At 53.3% G+C, this 15682-nt stretch overlaps 1 protein-coding gene across 1 annotated transcript; it reads right to left on the minus strand.

Moving 5' to 3' along the window:
• Positions 1-815: 815 nt before the first annotated feature.
• On the minus strand, positions 816-12641 carry TMEM61 (transmembrane protein 61). The gene is made up of 4 exons (XM_023186860.2): positions 12570-12641; positions 12148-12274; positions 6768-7117; positions 816-1272 (listed from the first exon to the last, which is right to left on the minus strand). Exons 2-4 carry the CDS (start codon positions 12160-12162, stop codon positions 1005-1007), a joined length of 633 nt encoding a protein of 210 aa, XP_023042628.1. The 5' UTR covers positions 12163-12274; positions 12570-12641; the 3' UTR covers positions 816-1004.
• Positions 12642-15682: the final 3041 nt, after the last annotated feature.

Genomic DNA, 15682 nt, shown 5'->3' on the forward strand with positions numbered 1-15682 from the left:
CGAATTTGCCCTTGGTGGAGGAGGGCTACCTCTACTAATAAAACTGACAATTACTGCACACGTACTAGGCACCTGGCTCAGGGCTAAGACACCTGCCTTTATTATCTGGTGCCCCAGCACTGAGCCATTGACGGCGGCATCAGTGTGAACTCACATGTCAGTTGCTATCAGCTCACTGAATCCTCACAAATCAGCTCTTTGAGGGAATCCTTAACTCCCATTTTACAGATGAGGAGGCTGAGGCAGAGAGAGGAAAAGTCACTCGTCCAAGTCACTAAGATGATACATGGCAGACTGGGTACAGTGGCTCACGTCTGTAATCCTAACACTTTAGGAGGCTGGGAGTTCGAGACCAACCTGGGCAACAGAGCAAGCTCCCTCTCTACAACAAATTTTTAAAAATTAGTCGGGCATGCTTATGGTTTCTGCTACTTGGGAGACTGAGGCGGCAGGATCGCTTGAGCCTGGGAGAAGGAGGCTGCAGCGAGTCATGATTGAGCCACTGCACTCCGGCCTGGGTGACACAGCGAGACCCTGTCTGAAAAAAAAAAAAAAAAAAAAAAGGTACCTGGGGAACCTATCCATAGGTGGTCTGAATTCAGAGGCCATGTTCTTCTGGTTATAAATGTGATGTGTGCCCCTGGGCCCCAGTTTTCTCACCTGCACACAATCTCCCAGCTGACAGCCAGCACTCACCACTGGCCATAGGAGTGCCACGCAGGATGTTCTGGCCAGCTGGGCCCCTGATGACGGCCCTCACCCATACCACAGAGGGCAGAACACCCCCAGCTGGACCTCGGCAACTCATAGAGTTGTGAGACATAATAAAATGGGATTTATTTTAAGCCACTAAATTTGGGGTGGTTTGCTATACAGCAATAGATAAATAGAACAGCCTTCAACAATGAACATCTGTTGAGTGCCTACTGTGGCCCAGGCACTGCACGAGACTCTGGAAAAGGCACAGCATTTTTGTCTCTGGATTCAGGGCCTGCTAGGAGCCTTTAGCTTCCTCCCCGTGCAGTCTGAACCAGGCCTGAGCAGGAGCATGTGGCGTTCAGTGTCGTCTCTGCAGAAACCGCATCAAGAGCAAGGCTGATGCTCTCATAGCTGGGTGGAGGCCAGTGGGGCTGGGTGCTGAGCAGGGCATCCTTTGGTGCACTTGGCTCTAGGACTTCCTCCATAGGGTATGCAGGTGGTGTTGGGGGCCCCTCGGCCACTGGGAAGCTCACGGCTTCCTCATAAGTGGGGATGTCAACCACTTTGGGGGTCCTGCGGGAACAGAAGAGAGGCTGTTAACACGGGCTGGGGCAGACCCTGCTGCCTGCCAGGGAGACAATGAGAAAGGCTGGGGTCAGAGAAGTCTTCACACCCTGCTCCAAACCTTTGCGGCTCCCCAAGGCCCCATATACACAGTTGAAACTTGGCATGAGCCAGCCCCTTCGGCCCTCAGCCTTCCCACCTCCCCCTCCCTGCTCCATAGAGTTAGTTCCCTGTATGTGCCCCCAGCACCTCCTGGTGCCTCCTAAGTCCTCTCTGCAGGGAAAGTCCTGCCCTAGGGCAGTGACTGAGAGTCCAGGGGCTGAGGGTAGGTGCTTAGGGGTGTTTGTAGAAAGATTGAGTGATGGTGGTCCATAGAAAGACTCCCACCTATTGAAATATCCTTTACCAGATCAGAATTGGGATGCTCAGGGCGGAATGGGAGACCTCAATTCCTCTGCCCATCTGGATGCTTTAGATTTTGATATGATGTCTGCCAAGTGATTATCTTTACGTGCATATCTCCAGGGATGGAGAACTTACAACTTACCAGATCAACCAGTTCTATCTCTGGACAGCTTTACTGTCCTGTGACTCTTTTCTTGTCCCCACCCCTGGCCAACTAAACCACCCCACAGGGGCTTGAGGCAGAGACCAGGTTCTCTGCAGCTCCGCTGACCCGGTTCTGCAGGCCAGACCCCGAGACAGATCACCCACGCCCCCGCCAGCCTGAGGCTGATAGGAATGAGACCAGCTGTCGGCCCCCTCAGAGCCCTGGCGGGTTATCTCTGGCAATCCAATGCCCCTTTCCCACCTGGGACACACAGTGGGGAGTGGGGTGGGAATGTCACTGATCCTAGGTGTGGGCTGCTCCTGCTTTGGGGTGATCCTGAAGGTCCCTTCCAACACTGAAGGTGGTTATGAGTCTGGGCAGTGATGGTTCACCTCCCTGCTTGGATACATTCCTGCTGGGAGATCGTGGGTCTGTAATTCCATTCTGGGGCCTGGTTTCCTCACCTGTAAAATGGGGAACAATAGTGGCACCTGCCTCACAGGACAGAGTGCAGGTTAAATGGGCTCACGCAGTGCGGCACTCAGTGCCTGGGATGTAAGTGGGGTTATGAACAGAATCTCAAGGGGCTCCTATGGGGACTGGGTGGGGGAGCAAAGCTTATCACAGGCCTCTAGATGGCAGGCTCCACAAGACTCAGAGAGGCTGAGTCACTTGCCAGGCTCCTTGGTTTGGAGCTGCTGGGAAGCAGTTTATTCCACACCTGTGGTCCTACTGTCTAGACCAAGGAGGGGCCAATGGCAAGAGGCCAGCCGGGGGAACAGAAGAGGCAGTAGATGGGACTCAGCTCCAGGGGCTGATGGAGGGGCCCATGCTGGGAACCTGCTGCTGCCCCTCAGGTGAGTGCCCAACACCCACTGGAGACCTGGACTTTCTCTGGCAATGTGTCTTCTCGGCCCACTGCAGCCTCACAGCAGCCTGCTGGGAGGCTCACCGCTCCCAATCACACACCAGGGTGACGGAGCAGATTGATGGGACCCTGGATTTGAACCCCAGCCTGTATGTCAGTACAAGGCAGGGCACCAGCCAGAAATCCCTGGGACACCAGCCAGGAGTCCCAAACATAGAACTCCGTGTCCAGTGCTTCCACAAATTCTCACAGACCTCAATTCCTTCTCTGGAACACAGCCCGGGAAGCTGAGACGGTGCCTGTCCTCACCCTCCTCTAAGCTCCCAGCATCCTTGCAGATGAGGGCGGGATAGATAATATTGCCCCTGGAAGCAGGCAAGTTGGGTTCTATTGCTGTGTGACCTGGACCACATTCACACCTTTTCTGAACCTCTTTCTCCTCATCTGTAAAATGAGGATAATAATTCCCCTTTCAGATTCAGGGGAAGAAAAAAATGAAAAACAAACGTTTCACAGCACACAGAAAAGTGAAAGTAATTAGCTTCCAGAGGCCCCTCTCCTGTCTGCTCACCTCCCAGACATGCCTCGGCCCCGCTTAGAGCCCTGGACACGTGAGACAGGCTTTGGGTAGGCCTGGGGCCATCCCAGCAGGTGACAGCTGGCAGGGCAGGGCACAGGTGCCAGTGAGCTCTGCCCACAGCAGGAAGTTTGCTTAGAGGGCAGATGTGAAGCGGCCCTCACACCACCTTCTTCCACCTTAGTGGCCAGCTGGGCCCGCCCAGCTCCAAGTCGCCAAGGTCACGGTCGAGGATGCCAGGAACTCAGTGAGCAGGGCAGCCGCATCACACCCCTCTGGGAGTGGGCCCCGTTCATGGTGCCTCTGGATGTGGAGCCTCTGCAGCCGTGTGGGGCAGTCCTGCCACAGCGGTCTCCCTGCACAGGAAGTGCCATGGAGGCCAGGGCTCACCCTAATCTTTGCAGCCTGGTTGGGGCAGAAGACCTGGGCCTGGCACCAGCTCCACTGCCCTTCAGCTGAGCCAGGCAAACCCAGGAGGAGTGGGGCAAGGGATGAAACACAATTCGCCCAACACTTAAGTTCTCTAATCTCCTTTCATATTCACAACCACCCTGGGGGGTAGAGGCCCACACGCATTTTATGGATGAGTAAAGGCCATGTGTCGGCTAAGTGGCAAAGTCCCAGCTTCGTCTGACAGCAATGCTCAAGCTAAGTCCGCCTATCACACCTCTCCCCCAAGCCACCTCATCTCTCCTCACCTCAGTTTTCTCAGCTGTCAAATGGACCCAATCCTTACACTTACCTCATAAGTAGTTGAGGCTCAGATCTAGTGGGCATGAGGGTGCATTGCAAATTAAAACAGGAATAGCAGAGAAAGCAGATGTGTGTACCAGCTACAGCGTGGACGCTTCCCTAACTCTCATCTCATCTGCGCCTGACAGCGATGATAGGGAAGAGTTCTGTCACCCCAGCTGAGAGATGAGGTGTCAGACACAGCTCAGAGAGTCTAAGTAACATCCTCAAGGACACACAGCTTCTAAAAGAAAGAGCAGGGACTACTGGAGGCCCCACATCCAGTCACCTCACTAAGGGAACTTACACTGAAGATGCGAGCTTCCTGAGGGCAGGGGCTTTGTCTGTTTTGCCCGCTGTGGCACTGTCAGTTCTCTGAATAGGACCCAGCGTACCTCCGTGTGCTCAATCAATATTAGGTACATGCATGAAAGAATAAGTAGATGAATAAACAGGAAAACCGAGGCCAAGAGGGGAAGGGACCTGCCCAAGCCATCAGCCCAGGAAGGCTTTGTTTCTGACCTGGAGTTCCCCACAGCGGGCACCACCAGAGAGCGAGGTACCTGGGAGCAAGAATAGCAGAGTAGCCACCCATGGGGGCCAGGTGCTGGGCTCTGCAGGCAGCAGGGCTGGGCTGGGTCAGCCTCGGGACAGGAAAGAGCACCGCCAGCAAAAGCAGCCTCCTCGACCCCCAGCCACCCAGTTTCTGAGTCTACGACTTGGGTCTTGGAGCTCGATGGGCTAGGATCACCCTGTGGCCTCCTGGGTGGGCTTCCTCCCTGGCCCACTGGGAGTGAGGGCCAAGGGGCCCCACCTGCCAGGCGCAGCTGTGCCTAGCCCCTGTTGCATCAACATGGCTGTGTGTACAGGCAACACCCACTCCCTGCACTCACATCCGGCTGGGTGGGAGGAGCAGGCGCTGGTTCAGAGCATCTGGGGCCTGGCCTGGTTCCAACTGACCACTAACTCACTGTATGACCAGGTAGGTCACTTGGTCTTCTGAGACTCAGGCCTCTCATCTGAGAAGTGAAGGGTTTGGCTGGAGAGTCCCCAAGGCCCTGCAATATCTAACACTATGTAAATGCTATGTAAATAGTTGTTATGCTGTACTGTTTAGGGAATGATGAGAAGAAATCAAAGTCTGTACATGTTCAGCACAGACACAATTCTTTTTTCAAGTATTTTGGATCATGGTTGGTTGAATCATGGATGCAGAACCCATAGACAGAAAGGGCCGACTGTACTGCATCATCTCTAGCTTTAAGAAGGCACAGGCTGGTAGCGGGAATGCTCCTACATTCTTTGACTCGGACGACACTTTCCCTCTTAACACAGGGAGGAAGAGCATCAGGTCCCAGGTCCCAGGTCCCAGGCCAGCTCACAGCAGTCTGGCTTAGCCCCTCACACACAGGGATCCAGGGCTTAGGACTGATGCGGCGGGAAGAATGCCAGCCGTGCAGCCGGCAGGCTCCTGCCACTTTCTAGCTATGCCTCCCCTTCCTTTTCTGCAGACACAACAGTCATTCTTACCTTGGAGGCAATAGAAAGAAGGACAGGAGGTGATGTACACAGGCCCCTGGCACATAGGCACACTCTGTACTTTGTTGAGTAAATAAGTACATAAAAGGGTATGCATAATGCATGCATTCTCAACAGGACAAACACTGGTTCTTGGGGAGGGTAATACTCTTTTTATGTATAAAGCACACATATACATATAGAACATAAACATATACACAGTGTATCTGGGGTATTATAATTTCATGGAGGAGGATTTGGAAAAAACAAAAAAAAAGTCTAAGAAGGCTGGCACAAGGCAGGGTGGGGAGACCGATAATGAAAACAGAAGGTTGAGAGATGCTGTCTTCATGCAACACTTTGTCCCCATCCCCGTACCTTTGTGCATGTCCTTCTACCTGCCCAAAATGCCTCTTTTCCACCATGTCCACTAGAGGAAAAGTTGACATTTGCTGTGCACCTACTGTGTTCCAGGCACTGGGCTAAAGCTCAACATACATATCTCATTTAATTTTCCCAAGTGTCACTGGAAGTAGGGAGTGGGCGTTGAGCATAGACTCTGAGGCCAGACTGCCTGGGTTCAAGTCCTGGTTCTGACACACACTAGCTGATGTCCTTGACTGAGTTACTTAGTGTCTCCATGCCTCCATTTCCTCCTCTACAAATGGAATTCTTAACAGTAGCTACTTCAGAGGACTGCTGTAAGGATCAGCTGAGGGAGTCTAGGATAGCACTTTGAACAGTGCCTGGCACATGGCTAGTACTGTAGAGGGGTTTGCTATTATTGCTGTTGCTATTAGTCCTTTTTATTTCAAATGACGAAGTTAAAGTTTAGGGGGATTGCATGATCTACTCAAAGTCCCACTGCTAGTTTGTGATAGAACCAGAACAGGGTCCCAGGGGGTCTGACTTTTGTGTCTAGGCTTTTAACCCTTTGCTATTCTGTCCCATACCAAGCTGAGCTCAGCTGCCACCTCCTCCAGGAAGCCCTCCTGGGTTTCTCCATGTCTTTAGAACACATGCCTCTCTCACACAGCACTACCTACTCCAGTTTGTCATCATCAGCCTCTGTCATGGGGCTTTAAACTGCTTCAGGGTTGTACTGATCAGCTTCCATGTACCCAGGGCACAGGGCAAAGCCTGGTCCAAAGGAGGAACCCCATGAGAATTTGCTGGAATTACAAATGCTGGTTGGTGGGCTGGTGTGACTGGGCCCCTACCTGTGGTCCCCACCCGCTGCCCCACCCTGCCCTGCTGACCTGCAGCTCTCCTTCTCTGAGGACTCCACAGTGAGGTAGTACAGGTCTCTGGAGAAGTGATAGAGGTCCCATGGGGGTGGCCCCCGGGTGCTGGCCTTGAAGGACCACAGCAGGCCAATGAGCAGCAGCAGGCCACCTGCGCCGCAGCAGAGGAAGCTGACGGACCTGAGCAGGGGGCTGGGGCCCTCGCGCACGGGATGCTCCGTGGGTGGGGCCAGCTGGCCGGGCTGGGTACTTGCATCCCCTTCGCTCCACCAAGCAAAGCAGAGCGTCCCAGCTACCAGAACCACTGTGCCGCTGACCGTCATGCAATAGCGGAGGGTGGAGGCCACGTGGCTCCCGTCACACATCTGGACACAGAGAAGGAGGGAGAAGAGGAAATGGGCCATATGAAAGGTGCTAGAGGCCAGGTGTTAATCCTCAGCTGCCTGAGGTCACTGTACAACCTTGGAGAAGTCACTTAACTCCTTTGGGCCTCAGTTTCCTCATCTGTGAAGTGGAGATGATGTCCCTGACTTTGCTGGGCTATTTTGAAGGGCAGAGGTAAACATGTATCAGCACCATGCCTGGGACATCGCAGAAGCTCAGTAAGTGTGACCACTTTCACTCAGGGCCTCCCTCCAGGCCTCAGGGGCCCCATCTGCCTGGCGGGTCGAAGACTCCCCACCCTGACTACCACACAGGAAGCTGGGAAAGAGGAAAGTGAAGGCGTGTTGGAACCTCCAGGCCTGCCAGGATTGGGGCTTGCTGGTTATGCACTGCCTGACTTCACCTGGTCACAGTCTTGTGAGATGGACACTGTTATTGAACAGAGGAAGATACCGAGACCCAGAACAAGCGTGAAAGAGGACGTATTGAAGAGTCTGAGGCCGAAATTTACAACACAGAGCAAAACTTTGTGGAAAAAGATGTTCTCCGGGCCGGGCGTGGTGACTCACACCTGTAATCCCAGCACTTTGGGAGGCCAAGGTGGGCGGCTCACCTGAGGTCAGGAGTTCGAGACCAGTCTGGCCAACATGATGAAACCCCATCTCTACTAACAATACAAAAATTAGCCGAGCATGGTGGCACACGCCTGTAATCCCAGCTACTCAGGAGGCTGAGGCAGAAGAATCACTTGAACCTGGGAGGCAGAGGTTGTAGTGAGCCAAGATCGCACCAATGCACTCCAGCCTGGGCAAAAGAGTGAGACTGTCACACACACACACACACACACACACATACGTAGACACACACACACATATGTTCACTGTGGCCTTATTAATAATGGCCATAATTTGGAAAGTGCTAAAACGTTCAATTATAAAGAAATGGTGAGTAAACTATGGCATAATCTCTAGAATGAATAATTAATATTAGCCCATTTTTTAAAAAAAGTCAAGCTCAGCACAAAGGTTTAACAAGAGGAGGAAACATTTATCACATCTTGCTTTTTTCAACTTAGTATACTAAATTATGCCTACAGTGTTGTCTCAATTAAATAAAAGAATGCACAAGGGGGAAAAACTTGGAAGGGTCCTGGCCCTGGATCACATAGACGTAGGAGGCTGAAACCTAGGTCTGAGTTGTCCCCAAAGCCAATTTCTAGGCTGCCCATTGTACCTTCCAGTCCCTGTACCTATAACTTCCCCTTAGCTCCCCTCAAGGCTCAGCTCAGCCTCACCAGGAAAGCCTTCTCTGAAGACACTTTAACTTTAAACTCCTGAGTGCCCTGGGCCACCTTTGCCACAGCAGAAACCTGTGCTTAACTTCTGCTTCACTTGTCCCATTCCGCGGTCTGTGAGCTCCCTGAGGGCAGGGTCCATATTGGCCGTGTTTACCACTATATCCCCTCAGTGCCTAGCACATAATAACTGCTCAATATATCCTCTGAACTGAGAGAAAGTGTTGCTGGATAAATAAATGCTGGTTGGGTGAAAATCTACCCTCAGTTGTGAAGAGCTAGGAGAGAGGAGGCAGTGCAGGATTCCAGCTGCCACAGCACAGGGACATGAAGGACAGTCCTGGTTTTGGTCCCCCCTCTACAACTGTATCATGGGGTAAGCCCCTCACCTGCCCCAGGCCTGCTTCCTCATCAGATAAAAGGCAGGCTCTCTAGGAGGCTGCTAGGAGGATTTGCAGAAGCACTGTCTCCTCTTCCAGAGGCTGAGCCAGTGAAGCAGGGAGCAGGGGCCACAGACCTTAAAGGGAGGCTTCAGTGATCACAAATCCCTTTCAAGTGGGGCTTGCCCAGCCAACGACAGTATATCCAAATGACATACTGCTGTGTGGCCACTTAAAGCCATGATCCCATGGGAGCTAAAGGGCATGGAAAATGTTCAAGATGTAGCAGGTGAAACTTTACATTTCAAAAGGGAATGTTACCAAATGTGTTTAAAAACACACACACGTCTGTGTGTGTGTGTGTGTGTGTGTGAGAGAGAGAGAGAGAGACAGAAGGTATACATGTAAAAGGGGGGCTCTGGGAGTGGACCTCAATCTTTCTGCACCCCTAGACCTCTGGATGCATATAGAGAAATTCCATTGATAAATGACCTGCAGTTCTCTTCCTGTGAATCTGTCCAGGGCACAAGTGCCTCCTGTCTCTAGCTCAAAGCCTTTTCATGTAGGGACTATCCCCGGTCCCCCATCCCCAAAGTCAAAGAGCTAGGAGAGGCTGTCAAGAGAAGAAACCTGTTTGTGGGGAAAAAATTCAAAAAACAAAACACACAAGCAAATCCAGAACAGTAACCCCTGCATGTATGTTACGGTACACAACAGCCCTTTATACCTAGCATTGCACCTGCCTCCCTACAGGGGCAGGCCAGAGGGAAAGCCCCATTTTACAAATGAGGAGAGTGAGCCCAAAAAGGTGAAGGACCTTGCCCAAAGCCAGGTACAGCATGGTTCTCAGCCCTGGAGGAACGCACACCTGGGCATGCCCGCATGGGGCAACCTACACTGCTTTTTACTTTCTGTCAAACAATAGTCACTGCTCATTGTGGAAAAAGGAGAAAACCACAAAAGAGAATAAAAATTTAAAAAAAAATACAGGCTGGGCACAGTGGCTCACACCTGTAATCCCAGCACTTTGGGAGGCCGAGGCAGGTGGATCACCTGAGGTCAGAAGTTTAAGACCAGCCTGGGCAAACACAGTGAAACCCTGTCTCTATTAGACATACAAAAATTAGCCAGCCGTGGTAGTGGGCACCTGTAGTCCCAGCTACTAGGGAGTAGCTTGAGAATCACGTGAACCTGGGATGTGGAGGTTGCAGTGAGCTGAGATCGCATCACTGCACTGCACTCCAGCCTGGGTGACAGAGTGAGACTCCTTCACAAAAAAAGAAAAAAGCAAAATACAAATCACCACTAATCTTGCCTCTCAGAGACGAGCACAATCGCCAGGTGGCTGTTTCTGTTCATTGCCCCCTTGTCCTGCATACAGGATGATGGCGGCAGCAGATGTGTGCTGTGCATTTATCAGGCTGGGCATTTACCGGGCTGGGCACCATGTCAAGCGCTTTACAGGTATCCCTTCACTTTATCCCCACAACAGCCCTGTGTCCTAAAGACACTGTGGCCACTAGGGTGACAATTTCTCCACAATTGGTGACCACAATAGGGTGACGATTTGTCCACTAGTTTACTAGTTTACTGCTGGATTTGGACCCAAGTCTAGTCTGAGTCAAATCCCTGTGTGTGTGTACAGCTAGGTCTATCAGTATGTTTTAGTATAGAGTGTTGGGACCACGCTGCGAATGGATGTATTTGTCTTTGGCACAGGCAGCTCTCACTCTTTAGAATGCGTGGCCTTCCTTCCCAGCTTAACTCCTCCCAGGCCTCAGACTAGCCCCTGCAACTGCCCTTTGCATGTTCTCACATGGGGTCGGGGTCATTTTCTGTATGGGTCTCGCTCCTTCCATGTGGATCCCCCACAGCAGGCAGGGCACATGCTAACCTGTCATCCTGGGGCCGTGGGAGGTTGAGAAGGTCAATGTCCACTGGATGAAGGGCAGCCTGTTCCGTTGCGCAGTGGTTGTTTTCCTTATTATTATAGGTCAGGGATGTCACTATCAGCAGGGTGTTCTCACCCAAACTCCTTTCATCTGGACCTCTACTAGGCCTGTGCTCCCTCCACCTGGAGCGCCCTCTACTCCCATCCAGGGCCCTCATTGCACCCCTTCCCAGAAGGCTGTCTACTGCAGCTGCCCCCACCTCCCTCCAGCCAGAGGAGGGCTTTCCCGGAATCAGATGGCTCCACTGATCACTCCCTCTGACTACAGTGGTCATTCTCTGTTAGCTCTGTGACCGCCCAGCATCTCTGAGTTCAAATCCCTGCCTGCAAGGGGAAAGCAGGTAATGAAAATGAGATGGCAAGACAGCAGGCTGTAAGTGAGGCATGGGGACACAAGGCTGGACTGAGGATGCACCCTGCTCTGACACTGGCAGGATCCAGCTACTCCATGCCTTAGTGCCCTCCCCTGTAAATGGGCACAATAACACCATATTTATTCTGAGAATGAGGATATATTAAAATAAAATTTATTCTTATTATGATTATTTTTATTTCTACAGCAGTGCTCAGTACCTGTCCCTGCCCTTTATCTTGCCCTATCTGCTAACTGGTGGCAGGGCCAGTCTGACTCTATTATCTGCCCCCTGGCATGGGGCCAGCATCCTCAGTAAAAATCTAGTAGAAAGGCCCTGCTCCTGTCAGGAGAGTCCGGAGGACAGAGCCTCCCTCTTGTGCCCACTCCCGCACAAAGCCAGGACAGAACGCCATGCCATTCTTCGTGTCCTACTCCATACCAATAAGGGCACTATTTTTTTCTTTTTTTTTTTTTTTTTTTTTTTTTTTTTTTTTTTTGAGACTCTGTCTTGCTCTGTCACCCAGGCTAGAGTGCAGTCCTGCCATCTCGGCTCACTGCACCCTCTGCCTCCTGAGTTCAAGTGATTCTCCTGCCTCAGCTTCCCAAGCAGCTAGGATTACAAGCGCCACCATGCCCGGCTAATTTTTGTATTTTTAGTAGAGACAGGGTTTCACCATGTTGCCCAGGCTGGTCTCGACCTCCTGACCTCAAGTGATTAGCCTGCTTCGGCCTCCCAAAGTGCTGGGATTACAGGCGTGAGTCACTGCACCCGGCCCCAATAAGGGCACTTTAGATGCCGCTTTGTGTAAAGACCAAACTGTCCGAACAAGAGTTTCCCAAACCATCCCCAATTAAGGTCCTGAGTGCCATGGCCTCAAGCCACCCAGCAAGATAAAACCTAGGCAGAGCCCCAGGTGTCCACATTCTGCCCACCAAGCCACCGTGACCGAGGTTAGGGTAAGGGGTCGGGGCAAGGTAGAATAGAAGGGGCTGAGTGCCTGCAAAGGAAGGAGAAGGCCGTTTCCACCCACCTGGGGCAGGGCCATTGGGAGGCGGGCAGCAGGCGCTGTCCAGGCGCGCGGGGAGCCGGGCGCGGATGAAGGTGTGGTGGCGGAGGACGCCAGGGCTGAGCGACCCTGCCGGCGGCGACCCTCGGGTCTGCAGGAGGTGCTGGTGTTAGGGGCGGGGGCGGGGTTGCCTGGCCACTGCCCCCGAGCCCTGCTCCCCAGCCCGCAAAACCGAGGCCTGGATCCCGGGCCCGCCCGGGGCTCACCAGCCGCGCCCTCTGGGCCGCCGGCACCCGGTGAGCAGGGACTGAGCCAGGCCTCACCCCCCGCGCCCGCCCCGAGGGCTGCGCGCTCCCCGCGGGGCTCTGAGGCTGCCGTGGGGCGCCCAGGGGCGCGCGGGACCCAGGCCTCGCCCTCCACTCCAGTGGTGACCGCGCCAGCCCCACCTCTCCTCCGCGTCCTCGCCGAGACTCCGGGTGGCCCGGGCTCCGGGCAGCTCCAGGTGTCCAGCGCTGTCGCCCAGCCGGCCCCGCCCGTCCTTAAAGCGCCAGCACGATTGGGCTGGCGGGGACTGGGGTTTGCCAGCGCGGCGGGGCACGGGGAGCGGCGGGGCTGCTGGTGACCTGAATGCCTTGGCGCGGATGGGACCCCTGGGTCCTGGGGGCCGTCCCGCTCCCGCGAGCGCTTCAGGGCGGGCTTGGTAATGGAGACAAACTCCGAACCATTAACACCCAGCCGCACAGGGCTTAGGAGTCCCGAGCCCAGTCCTATTCACCCCCATTTTATAGAAAGGGAAACTGAGGCCCAGAGAGGGGAAAGTCACTTGCCGAGGTGTTTACTGCGGACTGCGTTGACAGAAGCTGCTTTTTCTCAGCACTCAGAGAGCAAGCCCTCCTGGCCCTCCAGGACCCCAGGTCCTGGCAAGGATGGCGTTCTCAGCGATAATGACCAGCATGTAAGCGCTCCCCGATACCAGCGTCACTGTCCCAACCAGTGGAGGTCCGGGAGAGGGGCTGAAGATGTGTGACCTAACTTCTCTGAACCTTACTCCATTAAGGAGAGCTGATAATCCCTAACTCACAGTTCTGTAAGGACTGAATGCCTTAAGCATGCAGGTTAAGTGGCTACTGAAGGCCGTTTTTGTGGACAGGTGATTTGGGAGCCTAGAGGAAGGGGTGTGTGTGTGTGTATGTGTAAAAATCCTTCCATGAGAGGACATCTGAGGTGTGGACAACAGCATCCGGGCAGAAGGAGCAGCATGTAGATGATGTCACAGGCTGGTGAGATCCTGACAAGTTCATGTGGGCCAAGGGAAGCCAGTTCCAGGCCCAGCTGGGATCTGGGTTTTGTTCTTGCCCTTTCCTGCTACTCCAGCAAGCCGGGGGACTGGGGCCACTTTGCCACTGGCATGGCCTAGATTCTCCAATGAGCTGGGGGTGACTAACTCTCTTCCCAGCCCAAGGGTAGAAGGTGGAGCAGCCTGGCCAGCAGGGATCTGAAGCCCAGAGAAGGAAGTCACTGGCTCCAAGTCACAGAGCCGGTCAGCGGCAGGGCCCGGGTCCCTAGCCCCCAAACTCTGTCTCTGAAGAAACATTCCACCAGGAAACTAAAGCTCAGAGAGGGCCCAGGCCTGTGTGTGCAAGGCTACAGAGCTGAGACAAGGACCAGGCAGACTTCCTTTGACTTTGCTCTGCTCAGTCTGTAGGTGGGACCAAAGGCCACTGGCAGCTCTCTTCACACCCTGTGGCCTCGGGGCAGATATGAATTGGAAGCTAGAGGCCACAGAGCTTTTGGCTCCACTCATTTCCACAGGGCAGGCCTCTGTGTGTGTTGAGGGCCCCTCACTGGTCAAAATGGACCCTTCCAGCCCTGCCTGTGTAGTCCCAGAAGTGAGTCACAGGTTGGTGATGTTGGGGTCCAGACCTGGACAGGCTGATGTTGCTAGCACACCCCTCGGGCCCTGCTTCAACCTGAATCCCTGGGCCAGGCTGGAAGCTCAGTCCCTGGAACTGGACAAGTCATGGTTCCTTCCTGCCTTAGTCACTTTCAGACTAGAAGACCAGCCACATCTTTATCAGTAAAATAGAGACAATGGCACCTCCTTCCTAGAGTAGCTATTGGGGTTTAATAAGACCTCAGCCTAAGGAGCTGGCCTGGGTATGTCCTCACATGACACAATGGCTCTATTTGTGAGTCTCCCCTGGTTTATGAGGACCTCCCCAGTGCAGGGACCAGGTGTCACTTGGCTCAGGACTCAGCCGGATGCAGTACAGCTGGGACCAGAAGGGGCCGGGCCTGGGTGCTGATTGAAATCCAGGAATCTGTCCCAGGTTTTCTGGCCCTGTCTTCTTTCCCAGCTTTCAGAAACGTCTCAGCGTCAGATCTGCGATGCTGCCCAGGCATGGCGGTGACTCTCTCTAAACAAGCATGCTCAGGATTTCCCTGGCCTCAGCTGGGCGGCTCAGGAGAAAATTGGTTATCAGCTTCTGCCTCAAGGGGCTAGGGAAGGGAGCTAACATTTGTACCCACTTATTACATGTCACCAGCCACATACTCTTCCCATTTCGTTGTCACCTCAGCTAAGTCATGGAGGGTCAGAGAGAAGTGCATTGCCCAGGGCTCATAGCTAATAAGTGGGGATTGGGGAGAGAAGGTACTGAAATCCATGTCAGTCTGAATCTCCCAGACCCATATGCACTTCTCCAATTTTTGCCGCATTGTCCCCTTTGTTACAGCCTGTGTTGCTGCTCCCGCCTCTCACTGGCCTCTCTGCCCCCAAGCTGACTGCCCTTCATGAGACACCAGCTTGAGCTTCCAAACCAGAATCCCCATCAGTCCCTCACCTGCCAAACCTTTCAATAGCTCCCCCATTGCCCTCAGAATGATGACCCCAGCTCCAAGCATCCACAGTCTTGTAACCAAGTCTCTGGCCACCTCCCGGCTTCACTTCCTGTGCTCCCTATCATGTCATGCCTGAACTCACTGTTCACTGTGTCCCAGAGACAATGCCACACCTTGGTCACAAAGGTCCTTTCCTCACCTGGTGAGCTCATGCACTTCCCTTAAAACTCAGGTTACAGGTCACCTTTTGTAGGTGACTTCTCAGTGTCCCATAGTAGTATAATCTGGTCTCTTTTCCAGGCTTCCAAAGGGCTTTACTGGTCCATCCATCCTAGCCCTGAGCACACTGACAAAAATAAAACTGCATGCCTGCCTTTTTCTTCTTCTTCTTCTTTTTTTTTCAGTGAAAAGAAATTGCTGGACATTGCAGAAAAATTAGAAAATATCAGTTAAGTTAAAAGAAATCAGGTCAGGCACAGTGGCTCAGGCCTGTAGTCCCAGCACTCTGGGAGGCCGAGATCACCTGAGGGCGGATCACCTGAGGTCAGGAATTTGAGACCAGCCTGGCCAACATGGTGAAACCCTGGCTCCACTAAAAATACAAAAATTAGCGAGGCGTTGTGGCGGGTGCCTGTAATCCCAGCTACTTGGGAGGCTGAGGCGGGAGAATTCCTTGAACCCAGGTGGCAGAGGTTGCAGTGAGCTGAGATCATGCCAC

This window comes from Piliocolobus tephrosceles, chromosome 1 (genome assembly GCF_002776525.5).
Source record: "Piliocolobus tephrosceles isolate RC106 chromosome 1, ASM277652v3, whole genome shotgun sequence".
NCBI lineage: Eukaryota > Metazoa > Chordata > Mammalia > Primates > Cercopithecidae > Piliocolobus > Piliocolobus tephrosceles.

Bases quoted from the DNA above. Each gene is read 5' to 3' on its own strand.
- TMEM61 (XM_023186860.2), bottom strand. The intron at 1,273-6,767 runs GTCAGCAGGGCA...CTGTTCCCGCAG, and splicing joins TCAGAGAAGGAGAGCTGCAG to GACCCCCAAAGTGGTTGACA.